The 13,807-nt window shown below is 48.6% G+C and overlaps 1 protein-coding gene across 4 annotated transcripts in view; it reads left to right on the top strand.

The window, feature by feature from the left end:
* Nucleotides 1–12,920, top strand: part of LOC119458471 (3-oxoacyl-[acyl-carrier-protein] reductase FabG) — a 463,543-nt gene extending 450,623 nt beyond the window's left edge. For all 4 annotated transcript variants that reach the window (XM_049671242.1, XM_049671240.1, XM_049671239.1 and 1 more), the window contains exon 9: nt 12,614–12,920. In XM_049671242.1, coding sequence (XP_049527199.1) covers nt 12,614–12,844 — 231 coding nt within the window. In that variant the 3' untranslated portion in view covers nt 12,845–12,920. The remainder of the gene's footprint in view (nt 1–12,613) is intronic.
* Nucleotides 12,921–13,807: the final 887 nt, after the last annotated feature.

Below are 13,807 nucleotides of genomic sequence, written 5' to 3'. Positions count from 1 at the left end.
CAGAAACACAACAGAAACCTCAGGAAACGCATAGCGCTCCTCAATAAGGAGATAGAGATGTATGCAACACAGCTATGCCGACAACATTGGGAAGAAACCTGCAATGCAATGGACGGGCAATTAAGTTTAGGTAAAACGTGGCGCTTTCTCAGATTCCTACTCGACCCAGAAGACAACAAATCTGCCCACCGACAAACCATAAACAAACTCATACACGCGTACAAGGGCACAGAGGAGGATTTCCTTAGGGAGGTAGAGCTCAAATACGTCTCTCAGGTTCCTCCTCAGCAGCACCCAGACTACGCAGGCCAGTCCAACACCACCCTAGACGAGGAATTCACCGAGGCGGATATCCGCGCTGCCCTGCACAAACTTAACTCCAAATCTGCCCCAGGTCCCGACACCATTACCTACAAGACACTACGTAATCTTGACGACGAGTCAATCACGCAACTCACAGAATACATTAACCAATGCTGGACCACCGGCAGCTTGCCCCCGCAGTGGAAAAAGGCCCAGGTGATCCTCATTCCTAAACCAGGCAAACCACTAAATACTAACAATCTTAGGCCCATCTCCTTAACGTCGTGCATGGGCAAATTGATGGAGCACATGTTCCTGGATAGACTAACAAATTACCTAGAGGACAATGACCTATTTCCATACACCATGATCGGCTTCCGTAGGCATCTCTCGACCCAGGATACCATGCTGCAGCTGAAACACCACATCATAGACTGCACAGGCCGCTCCACTAAGGCCATTCTCGGCCTAGATCTTAAGAAGGCCTTTGATAACGTCACACACAGCACCATCCTAAATCAGATCAACACCCTAAACTTGGGCCTTCGCACGTACAATTATATCAGAGCATTTCTAACGGACAGAACAGCCACCATCACCGTAGGAGCGCTCACATCGTCCGAGATAACCATGGGAAGCGTGGGCACCCCGCAGGGTTCCGTGATATCTCCGATGCTGTTCAACCTCGCCCTCCTAGGCCTTCCGTCACAACTTCAGAAAATCCCCGGACTCCATCACACTCTTTATGCCGACGATATCACCCTCTGGGTATGCGAGGGCAGTGATGGATTCATAGAACAAATATTACAGGAGGCTATTCACACAGTAGAACGGTATCTGCAAGGGACAGGACTATCCTGTTCGGCGGAGAAATCCGAGCTACTGCTATATCGCCCTACACTCAAGGGCCGACCACCCAAACATCACCAAGCACAAACACACGCCGATATAACACTCACGACAAGCGACGGTCACATCATACCAACCGTGGATAAAATTAAGGTGTTAGGACTGATCATCGAGAGTAAGGGCACAAACGGCGAGACAGTTCGCAACATTGACGCAAAAGTATCGAACACGATGCGCCTTATTAAACGCATCACCAATAAACACAAAGGCATGAAAGAGTCTAGCATCCTCCGCCTCATCCAATCATTCGTACTCAGCCAGATCACGTATGCGGCAGCCTATCACCGATGGTTCGTCGCAGAAAAAGCAAAACTCAACAGCCTCATTAGGCGAATACATAAATAAGCACTAGGATTGCCGCAACACGCCAGCACAGACCTCCTTCTTAAACTGGGATTACACAATACCCTCGAGGAGCTTATCGAGGCGCAACAAATATCACAATACGAGCGATTGGCCAAGACTAAGTCAGGCCGCCAGATACTCGAGAATCTCGGCATCTCTTACCACACCCAACACGGCGACAAACATGACATACCACGCGATATCCGAACTAAACTCACAGTTGCACCGATACCCAAGAACATGCACCCCGAACACAACGAGGGCAGACGCGTCAGTAGAGCCAAAGCTATGACTAAGATTTTCGGTCACAACGAGGAAGCGGTCTTTGTCGATGCAGCACGCTATCGGGACCGTCACCGCTTCGTAGCTGCGGTCGTAGACCACACACATCAATGCAAAGCAAGCGCATCAATCGCCACAAGACACGTAGAAACGGCGGAGGAAGTGGCTATCGCGCTGGCGATAGCTCACACCAATGCCTCGTACATCATCAGCGACTCTCAAACGGCCGTGCGAAACTACGCCAACGGCAGAATCTCCCCTGAGGCATTGCGGATCCTTAATACAGGCAAAACTTATGAGGCAGACAAATGCGTACAAATCCTCTGGATCCCAGCCCACACACCTCTTGATGAGCCGGAGTTCAGTCCAAACGAGGTGGCGCACAACGTGGTTCGAGGTCTCACGTTCCGAGCCGGGTTCGAAGAAGCAGCCACTCGAACGGACACCTCCGCGGTGGTGTGGGAATGGGACGATCGGCTCACTAAATTCTGTGACATTACTCAACATTATCGAATGCAAAGGCGTGAGTATCCACCACCTCACCCCAAGCTCAATAGGGCCCAGTCCGTTCAATGGCGGCAGCTACAAACACGAACATACACGAACCCTGTCATCATGAACCATATATACCCCGAATTATATACAACCAATCTATGCCAGTATTGTAACACCAGAGCCACACTAGATCACATCCTATGGGCATGTCCAGCATTAATCAGCAATACTGGGGTCGCGGCCTCCAATGAGGGCCTTTGGGCGCGTTGGGGGACTGCGCTGCTCAGTTCAGGCCTGGACCAGCAACTGTGGGCTATCCAGCAGGCCGAGGAAGCTGCCGGGAGACACGGTCTCTCCGCTGGCTCCTAGGTGGGAACCCAGCCCAGCAATCTGCCGGAAATAAATAAAGTTCTCTCTCTCTCTCTATCTGTTTAAGACGTAATCCAACAAAAGGCCTCGTAAGCTCAGTACATGTTAATGACATTACACGATTCCTTTAGACCCTGATAATACAGAGCTCTCGTCCCCAGGACCCTCACAACAGGAGAATGTTAGTCCGGCATCAGTGGCCGACGCAATTATCACAAAACAGTTTTTCCAGATACATAACAATCTTCTCTGCTTTATCTGTATTACGAAAGCAGTTATATAGGGGCTGGAGGCGCATTTTCGTCAACGACGTCACCATTAGGTTTCGTATAAAGTTCAACTGCGATGAGGCCCTATCACGCCCCGCACGCTGCTTGCTTGAGGTGCGAGGACAAGTGTGTGAGCGTGAGCCGAGAAGGATGGTGGCTTGATGTTCACCCAATGTTGGAGTTACGTGATAAAGTCAGCGCTAAGCAGGCGGGGGGGGGGGGGGGTGAGGTGAGCGTGCGCCTACTCCTCTAGTGTGGCCGTGCGCCGTCTGCACCCTATCTTCAATGTAGTATCCGGCACCGAGATGGCTGGTGGCAGCGCTTGGTGGCTTGACGCATAGTTAGTGCTTGAAGTGGCGTGATCTCAACTGTTTCGAGACGTTTTAAAGAGATAAAAAGCGTTCGCTCCTCTCGGTTGGTGCAATTCATCACGCCAGCGTTGTGACATCGAATGTTCGCGGTCAGAAAGGGAGCTCTCTTCATTTTTGCCTGGGTGTGCATGACGCCATGCTTAATATTTAAATCGTAAGAGAATCTTTACTGCAACTTTTTAGGTCATTAGAACTACGGACCTTACTTCGTGAAGGTGTATAATACTTTGTGATCGTTATCATTGCTTCGCCTATAGGGCAAAACGCCGACTATTTTTTTCAGGGGGAGGTTGGGACATGCTCCAAGGTGCTTTGGATTGGGTTCATGTGTGCGCACATTGGCTTGTATTTTTATTGCGATAGAAATTATATGGATACTCCAAGTCGATTTCTGACGTCGGCGTCATCGTCACCTTCGCCGTGAGGTTCCGTATGAACTCCAACGGCGAAGAAATCGTCGCCGCGCGCCGTATGATGTATGTGTGAGTGAATACGCGCGAGGGACGTGCGCTTTCACGGGGAGCGAACGCACGGCGGACAGCAAACGCGACTTCTTCCATCACCCGAGAGGCCGTGGGGGGACGGAGGGAGGGAGGGGAGGCGACGTTTAGCTGCGGCACCGAATGCGTATTTACATAAAAAATGCCGCTGTTTCACCCGAAACGAGAAGCACCAATCAGGCAGGCAGGCAAAAAACTTTCTTATTATCCGGAGGCGGCGCTCGACCCCCGTTAGGGGGTGAGACCGGTAGGCCACTCCCACGACGGGACGGCAGGTTAAACTCCACGGCCATGTCGCGGGCCCTCTGGATGGCCCTAAGCTGGTGTTTTGTCTTGGCTAGTGAGGAGATAGTTCCAGTCCGCCTCCATAGAGGGAGACTCGCTGCTCTCGCGCAACGTACGGCATTGCCACAGCATCTGTTGTAAGGTACATTTGGGGTGGCCACAGCACGGGCACCCCGGCTCTATGCCATCCATGTATTTAGAACATTTTAGAGGCGAAGCATACGCCTGCGTCTGTAACAGACGTAGAGTGATAGACTGAGCTCTGTTTAAGTGTGGGTGCGGGAGTGGGTACTTCCGCCGCTCCATCTGGTAATGTTTGCAGATTTCATTAAAGGTTAACAACGGATCTCTGAAATACCTAGTAACATCATCAGCCTCCTTCTGGTTCTCCCCGACGTGCAATGTGAGAGCTCGCGCCCGGGAATGAGCCAACTCGTTGGCATTAAGGATAGTTCTGTGTACGTGTCTGCCAACGTGTGCCGGGAACCAGATGATGCGCTTTTTGTCTGACCAATTAGAAGCATAGAGAACGCGCGCGGCTTCGCGACAAACCGAGCCCGTCATGAAGGCCCGTGCGGTTGCGCGCGAATCTGTATAAATGGTGGTGCGGTCGGTGGCAGCGAGAGCTAGTGCCACAGCGACCTGCTTGGCACGACCAGCGTTTGAATTTAATAAAGTCATAGACGACAAATGTTCGCCTTTGACTGTTGTTACTTTATTGTTGTGGTCCGTATATTCGTACTGAGCTGCGCCTAACAAGGCCACGTTTTTCTCCATGGCGGCTGCGGTACTGAGTGGGGCTCGCACCCGTGCCTGACGGCTCCCCACGTTATGTATGGGATGCATGTTGCGGGGTATCAGGAATACTGTAAATTTGGCGCGCAGCTCTTCGGGCAGCTGTCGCGGGCTTTCTTGGGTTACGGAAGATTGGAGCCCGAGGTGTTCTATAGCGATCGTCGCCCAGCTTCAGTGGAAGACAGCCTTACAATTTGAGAGACTTTTGAGCTTCTATGATTTCGTTGAATGTATTATGAATGCCTAGCTCGTTGAGCTTGGTCATGCGGGTGCTGCCCGGTAACCCGAGCACCTGTTTAACGCACCGGCGGATGATCAGGTCGAGAAGGCGTACATCTCCTTTTTGCCACAGGTAGGCGGGAGCCACATAGTTGATGTGGCTCATGAGGAACGGGTGGAGCAGTCTGCGGAGATTCTCCTCAGACAGTCTCCCGCGCTTGTTAGTAACTCTGTTAATTAATTTAGCCATTGCTTCGGCCTTCGTGGAAATGTAAGTGATACTGGCGTCGTTATAGCCGTTGGCTTGAATAACCATGCCTAGAATGCGAAGTTGGTCCACCGTGGGGATCGGTGTACCGTCCGCAGTCAGGATGTTGATTTCCGCGTATGTGTCTGTGCGCGCCTTGTATTTCGGGCGGTAGAGTAGTAATTCTGATTTCTCTGCCGATAGCGCTAGACCGGCCTGCCATAAGAACGTTTTTACCGTGTTGACCGCTTCTTGCAGTCGCTCCTCGATATGGCCGTCACTGCCGCTCGTACTCCAGACGGTGATATCGTCTGCGTAGAAGGCGTGACTGATGCCATCGATCTGTGAGAGTTGTCGCGACAGAGCGCGCATGAAGAGGTTGAACAGGAACGGAGAGATCACGGCCCGTTGAGGTGTGCCCCTCGGTCCCCATTGAACTGCTTCGAGCCCATCGAGCCAAGTTGGATTGTAGCTGTCCTGTCGCCTAGGAACGAGCTAACGTAGTTGTAGAAACGCATACCTAATCCTGCCTCGCGAATCGAGTCGAGGATGTCAGAGTGGTTGACGCGGTCGAACGCCTTATCAAGGTCGAGCGTTAGGATGGCTCTAGTGCCTCTTGTGATCTTATCCATGAGCTCGTATTTGAGCATCAGCATTACGTCCTGCGTTGACATGGACAGGCGAAAGCCAATTTGGTTGATTGGTAGAATCTGACGCTCCTCTACGAATTTCGTGACTCGCTTGAAGAATACGTGTTCGGCCACCTTACCCACGTAGGACGTGAGCGAGATGGGGCGAAGTGGGCCTAGCGCTAAGAGTTTACTTGGCTTATGGATAAGTATGACGGTTCCCTCGCGCCATGCACGCGAGTCGTTACCTGTCTCCCAGACTTTTTAATGTGCTAGGTGATAAGTTCTGTGTCCTCCTTGGTGAAACTTTTAAGAAGCTTATTCTGTATGCCGTCGGGACCCGGGGCCGAGCGGCAGTTGAGTTCGGAGAGGACCACCTTAACCTCGGCGCAAGTGAAGGGGGATCCTAGTGGATGTTCCTCCGTTCCGTCCGGGGCAGGCGGGTAATCGGATGGGGAGTTAGGTTCGGTACATAGGTAACGCGCAGCTAGCTCGTCATTGATTTGAGTGTCGGTCTTAGAGCACTGCACGGGCCGGATTTTTCGGCCCGAGCCCGGCCCAGGCCCGCTTTACAAGGCCCGAGCCCAGCCCGGGCCCGTAATACAGGGCCCGAGCCCGGCCCGGGCCCGGGCGTACATGACGGAGACCAGCCCGGGCCCGGCCCGGGCCCGTGGTTCCAAGCCCGGGCCCGACCCGGGCGCGTGCTATTGAGCCCGGGCCCGGCCCGGGCCCGGGCGTTCATTACTAAGCTTAGCTAGGGCCCGCGTGTGCATGACCAGGCCCGGCCTGTAAGAGAGAAAAAAAAAATCTTTTTTTACTTAGATATTGTACCGTATCTTTCAGCCTCACGTTCTCCAGGTTTAGTCAGCTGCAGCATATAAGCAATAAAAGGCCGCGGGAACATCAGTAATCCGGCGCATTGCCTGTGCTGCTATTTTGACGCTGGTGCCCATGTACTTACCTTGATTTGTACGATATGGTTCTATGATGTCATTTAGTATGCAAATATACAGGGTGTTTCATTTTAGCTGAACCAAATTTTTTAAAATTGCCTGTTGCAGATTGCACAATTATATAATAATCCTTGATCTAAACTACTCGATGAGGCAGTCATTACTTCCACGAGAAAACAAAACGCCTAATTGAAGAATTAACATAATTACGATAAATAACTTTTTCATTAATTATTTTACGGCCCATCTTTGAATCTACGAATTATAGCCGCTGAGTTCGCAGACGTATCCACTTGTAAAGAATTCTCAGGACTGAACCAGTTTCGAGATAATAGTTTTCAAAGTGTCCGACGAAATCAATCAAATCAAATCAATTTATTCTCCAATTTACATGCTTGACGGTCATTTTGGACTAAAAGCTACATACGTAGCTTGACGTGACCCGAAACACCACGCAAGGCAATAGTACGTACGTCAGCAAACAGTGTGCGCACATGTACAATAATTCACATATATTTCCAGCTGTCGCTGGAATTCCTCACGGACGAAATAGCTATGAACGGAAAAACAGAATATTTCCGTCACGGCGAGTTAAGAGAATTAGGAAAAGTTTTAACAGAATGCATTTTCAACCACACTACAATAGCAATCATCATCATCATCATCATCAGCCTATATAAAGTATACAATAGCAATACTAGCTATACAAAACAAGGCAACACCAGCTATACAACATAGCATGAGACTGAATTTTAAAAGATTAACATGTGCTAATAAAACGAAACAGGATGTACATTATAGACTCAGATCCATAAACGAAGGCAGAATAACAATCACATCAGATATATTACAACCTACCAACGTATGGGCTGAGTTCTTTCTTACTGAAATTATCGACATTTTTGTATTTGTTCAAAGTGAATGGTAGGCTGATGCTTATAGAGTGTCCTGAAGTATGGAATTGACCATATCTCAGGATTTCTTGTGTTCGCATTAATGTGACGACGCTCTAAGGAGGATAATTGTTTTATGTAGTTCCAAGCTAATTCTGACGCGGCTGGCCTAATGAATGGTCAAAACGCGTGATTGAATATTTAACATAATAACGCTAATTAACTTTTTAATTATGCATTTTACGCCACATCTTTCAATCTACGAATTATAGCCGCTGCGTTCGCAAGGCGTATCCACTTGGAATGAATTCTCAGGACTGAACCAGTTTCGAGATATTAATTTTCAAAGTGTCCGACGAAATGAATGGGCGTTCCAGTTAACTTTTTGAGGAAAACGCAGTTTTATGCATTGAAGCACAAAAGTAACTGGCCTTAGCGCTAAAATAATGCAATAGTATCGACACTGGTAATAGTTCAATCGCAAAAGCGGTAACATGGAAATGGTTTGAGGAGTGGTTCTTTGTATAATTTATTTTTCCTTACGCGGAAACAATGTTTGTTTTTGTGGAAAATAAAAATAGCGTAGCACTGCCGGCGCAATGCTAAAGAGACAGCGGGCCTGATGGGCACCTAACTAGTCCTGGCTTTTGGGCTAGGCTAAGTACTACCAAGTCATCCCCAGCATTCCCCGTAATTTATTTATAGTTGATTGATTATCGATTAGCTATTTATTGGCTTTCGATTTTCTATCGCAAGATAATGGCCACGTATTTGGGCTAGGCTAAGCACTACCAAGTCATCCACCGAATTTTCCGGAATTTATTCGTTATTGATCGATTATCGACTGGCTATTGATTGACTATCAATTGCCTATCGATGACTGACTAAGTTTAAGTAGTCCTGACCATTCTTAGCTAGACTTATTCAGGCTCAGCTTCGCTAGTTCACAGGTGTACGTGCCATTGCGCTTGGACCCTTTCTACACTGCTACCAGGATCGGCACACTTTTATTGCGATAACAATTATATGAACACTCAAAAGCAGATTTCTGTCGTCGGCGTCGCCGTCGTCGTCGCCGTCGCCGTGAGGTTCTGTATGACGTCAATGGAGATGAAATCGGCGCCCCGCGCCGAACGCCGTATGTACGAGTGAAAGGGCGCGAGGGGCGCGCGCTTTCACGGGGAGTGAACGCACGGCGGAGAACAAACGCGCGTTCTGCGCCGTGCTCCCTTAAGGGCTGCAGAAGTAGGCGTCTCTTTCCTCCTTTACAATCACCATATATGTAGAGCAAACGCGCCTTCTTCCGACGCGCGAGAGGCCGTGGGAGAGGGGGGGGAGAGGGAGGGAAGGGAGGCGACGTTTAGCTGCGGCACCAAGTGCCTATTTATATCAGAGGCTCCGGCAACAGTCACCAAAGCCGCACGCATTTTGAGCGAACGCGGGCAAAACGCCGACGGCGTCGACAACAGTTCTGCGTGTTGCCGGTGCTGCTGCATGTCCAAGTTTATACAGCTGATAAAACTACTATGCTTACTGCGTATATCGGCGTAGCTCGAGGCAAATCTCGAAGGAACTTCTTTCGCAAATGCACACGCTCGATGAACTCGTCGACCAGCATGCTGGGGAATCCTCTTTTCCCGCAGATGGTCGGTCTTCACGTCACATCTCTTCGCCGGGGCGGTCTGATCCCATTTCTGATACCCGCACGCGGCTTTTATTGCCTTCGCAGGTGGTTCTGGAAGCCTCCGGTTGGAGTTATTATCCGGTAGCATGAACAAAGCCTGGGAATCTTCTAGTCAATTTTCACGTCTTCGACCACGGCCGTCGGAGCGTCGTCGAGGAGGGTGGTGACTCATCTGTAGGCACACGCTCACTCTGTTGTACCCCTCTCTCTCTCGACTCGCTGGGTGAGAGGATGTTTCGGCGCTCTCTCTCTCCCTGGTTACCGTCGCCTTCGCGTACCTTGTCGGAGCTTCTAGGCTCCGTTGGTCGCGTCGGCTGTTTGAGGTATATGCGCTCTCCCACTCTGCCGAAGCTGCCGCGGGGCCGTCATTATGCGCTCTTTTGTGACTGTAGGAGTCATTACAAAAAGCGTTCAAGTCAATCTCGTCGGAGCTGCTAGAACAAAATAGTGCTAGTGCGTCGGATTCAACGAACGGCATCTCGATGTCTTCATCACCTTCAGAATCTGACTTTCTGGCGCGCGCACTACTTCACTGACCTTGTACACTGCCGTGAAGGTGCCATCACGACTGGTGTTGTATTTTGCGCATATGGGAAACCGCATATAAAATTTGAAAGTCCATTTGAAAACTCACTTTAGCATGTGCTGAGAAATCCAACCTCCGCAAAGCATGCACTTTCGGTATCGTGAGGAGTTCTTGCTTTGGAATTGCAACCGTGTTTATAATTTAAAACTCGTAGGCCTTTTTCACGATGATCCTGTGGGTGCCGCCAAGTTTGATTACGTGGTGACGTTGGTTGCCTCAGCTACCTACGTTGCATCTGTGTTTACAATGGATGTGAATAACGCCCATTGTGGCTCAGCAAACATCTGTTTCGGCGCATAAAGTACACGTTGAATGAGTTAACAACAGTACACATTCAGCGTCGATAATTTGTGTTCTGTAGGAGGCAGCGTCACCTATGCTTCGCAGCATTTATTATTTCACTCATTTTTGATAGGGGCAATGAATGTGTGTATATTTTCGTGTGAGTTGGCATGGATATCTCTAAGATAACGTGCGAGAATCTTATTATGCCAGGAAGCGGCACTTCTCCTTTTCACACGATGTAACGGCGGGACTCACTGTTGCCGACATTCCAGGGTTGAAGTCGCTTGCTTAGAAGATAGAACGCGGGAGGATAAGTGGGCGTTTTTACCCTCGCGGAAAGCGATGCATCGTGAAGGTCTGGTAACAGAGGTATGCCCTGTTATTCCCGGTAGCACAGCCATCCGTGAACTTGGCCACACATATTGATTCCATTTCTTTATATGCCAGTTACTAACTTTCTTGTCAACTACCGCACACTTCTTTACTCTTCCGATCCACATTTTGCAGTATGAATAAAGTTCAGTGCGTGAGCGATCACGCAGTTGAACTTCCGACAGCTGCTGACAGTAGCACGAAGAAAGCGGTAATGGTTTTACAGTCGTGCGCTTTGTCTCGCTTTCTCCTGAGGCAGCGGCGCGCCGCCGGATGTGCCATCTTATTTCTCTGGACCATACTACTCTGCAAAAGAGAAGTATAATTCATACACTCTAAAACTAGCACAAACCGCTACTACGAGCTTGTGCGTAGCGACGATCAGTGTGGAAGTGATTTTGTTTGCCGACGCAGTCTGCACATTGGTATATTCAAGCACACCTTCGACGTTAAAAAATCAAATCATGTATAGTCGGCAGCCACACACAGTCTGCAACCCGCGAAATTTCAACTTTGAAACTTGGATTATCCGCGCCCTTTATTCCTCAAAATACGGTACATCCATAAACTTGTCCTCCGAGATACTTACCGTCCCAGCAGCAGACATCAGCCACGGCAAACGAGGCAAAGTAGGCAAAGAAGGGTTCATTTTAATACACTTGCAAACAAGAGAGTGAAATGTGGTGGCATTATGCAAACACAACTGCGCAATATAAAATCGCGAAATCCGGTTGTGCGTTGCCAATGCGCAAACTCTGTTCATGCATTAGGAAAATATTTGCGCAATGAGATATGTGACCTGTGTAAAAACTTTTGAACTTGAGCCATGCTCTCGAAACGAGACTTGGCCCCCTCGTACATCTCCAACAGTTTGACATTCACGTTGAGCTTCAGTCGCAGTGTTTACGCTGCCTTCCCTTTGAACGCTAATACCTGATGCTCGAAAATTATGCTTTTCTTACTCATTCTTAAGCTGTCATTTATCAGGAACACCTACGAGCAGCACTTTTATATTCCCAGTGCACTGCAATCCTATCGTTTATTTAGCATAACATCTCCAGGCATCGTTCACACCACAACAGCCACAACTTACATTTCAATGCGTGAATCCGAGCGCCCATCTACGCTGTTGTTGTGACGGTGCTGCCACCTCTCGAATGATGATGCGGCTACTATTTATCCACTCTTCGGTGATGCAAGGCTATTTTATGTTCACACTGCAATTCGTGTTTCCATAGGTCCGACGTGTTTATTCAATATCCTTTCTAAAAGCGTTCGTTGCTCAATCGCTGTCATGCGGAAATTATTTTGCGTTCCATACAATTCGCATAAATAATAATATCTATTTCGATACAGCAAGAAAAAACTATAAAGAACGTGTTCTTAGCCGTAATGCTGGTTTCGCTAGCATTGAAATTGTAAGGTGGTAGCAAAATGTCAACGGGAAGCGCGAGTACTGCTAAAAACAGGAGACGGAGCGCAATCAAACATTTCATTTGTGCATTGTAAATAAATAACCCTCCTGTGCAGGGACACGTTACGGTGCACCCTCTAAAGTTAGGTGAGCACTGATGATACGCATGACTACAAATGAACGGTGGCGTTCTGGTTGCTGTTCCGAGTGATGTTTTCTTGAAGTGATAATGTGCGAAGCAGTCATTCTCCGTGTGCCACGCTTTTCAAGTGATCAGCTACTGCATGGAGTTGATCTCACTATTTGTACAAATTGAATCGTTTGTATTGCGTCCCTTTTGCAAAACCAGTAAGCGTCGATTTAATAAAAAAACTAAGATTACGGATCCTGTGGTTATCAACTATGCAGGTGCTATCCATGATGGGTGCTTGGCAGGCTCTCGGACGCGTGGGCACTGTAGATGAAGTGGCCAGCGCCATCGCCTTCCTGGCTTCGGACGACGCATCGTTCATCACCGGCCACTTGCTGCCTGTCGACGGTGGCTCTCTCCTCCTAGGAGGCCTCAAACCTATGTATTCACCAGAAGCAGAGGCTGCGTCCACACTTGCCACCGACGCTGTTGGCACACTTGGACAGTGATATGAGTTGACCAGAAAATTGTGACGGGAAAATATTTTTATATCTGTCAAATAATAAAAATGATAATAAAGTATATCTAACTAACCCAGCTTTGTAGAACTCTGTTTAACATACGCATTGAACAATTATATACGCCACAATATGCCAAACATTAGGAATCCATACAGTTTCCGCTTACAACATGCATAACTCTTACGGCTGCGATGCAGGCACTGAAGATAACTGTGCAGCACAAACGGCATTTATATGGCCTTAATGCAAAACCATGTGCCGGAGATATGGATCCTACTCGAGTCTAATATGGACACTGCAGAGGTCCACATACCCTAAATGAAACTTCTAGAGTTGAAACGGGCAAACAACCGTGAAATTTACGGAGCCCATATGGTTTTTATATGAATATAGACGACATATTCAAACCGCACAAGAGTTGTATGGGTGACGTGGATATTTATGCATGGTGGAACACTGTGCTGCGAAGTAATACTTTCGATACGGACGTAAAAAAACTGCAAGAGACACACACTAAACGCATACTAGCAACTGTTTAATGGCAGCGACGGTCGAAATGTACATGAAGCGATAGTAGGTAAGATGCATAGCCACATGGCTATATATTAAGAACCCACCGCGGGGGCTCAGTCAGCTAAGGCGTTGCGCTGCTGAGCACGAGATCGCGGCATCGCATCCCGACCGCGGCGGCCGCATTTCGATGATGGCGAAATGCAAAAACACCCGTATGCTTGCGTTGTAGTGCACGTTAAAGAACCCTAGGTGGTCAAAATTAATCAGGAGCCCTGCACTACGGCGTGCCGCATAATCATAACTGGTTTTGGCACGCAAAAATCCAGAAAGAATGTATATTATAAGATGTTATTTTTCAGACGTTCGTTTGTATGTCATTTTGTGGTAAGGCTGGTGTGCTAAAAGACGTGCCATTTGTTCTCGATGCAATATGGAATG

This window comes from Dermacentor silvarum, chromosome 7, assembly GCF_013339745.2.
Source record: "Dermacentor silvarum isolate Dsil-2018 chromosome 7, BIME_Dsil_1.4, whole genome shotgun sequence".
NCBI lineage: Eukaryota > Metazoa > Arthropoda > Arachnida > Ixodida > Ixodidae > Dermacentor > Dermacentor silvarum.
The sequence above is the reverse complement of the archived record's forward strand: the minus strand, read 5'-3'. Positions and strand labels throughout refer to the sequence as shown.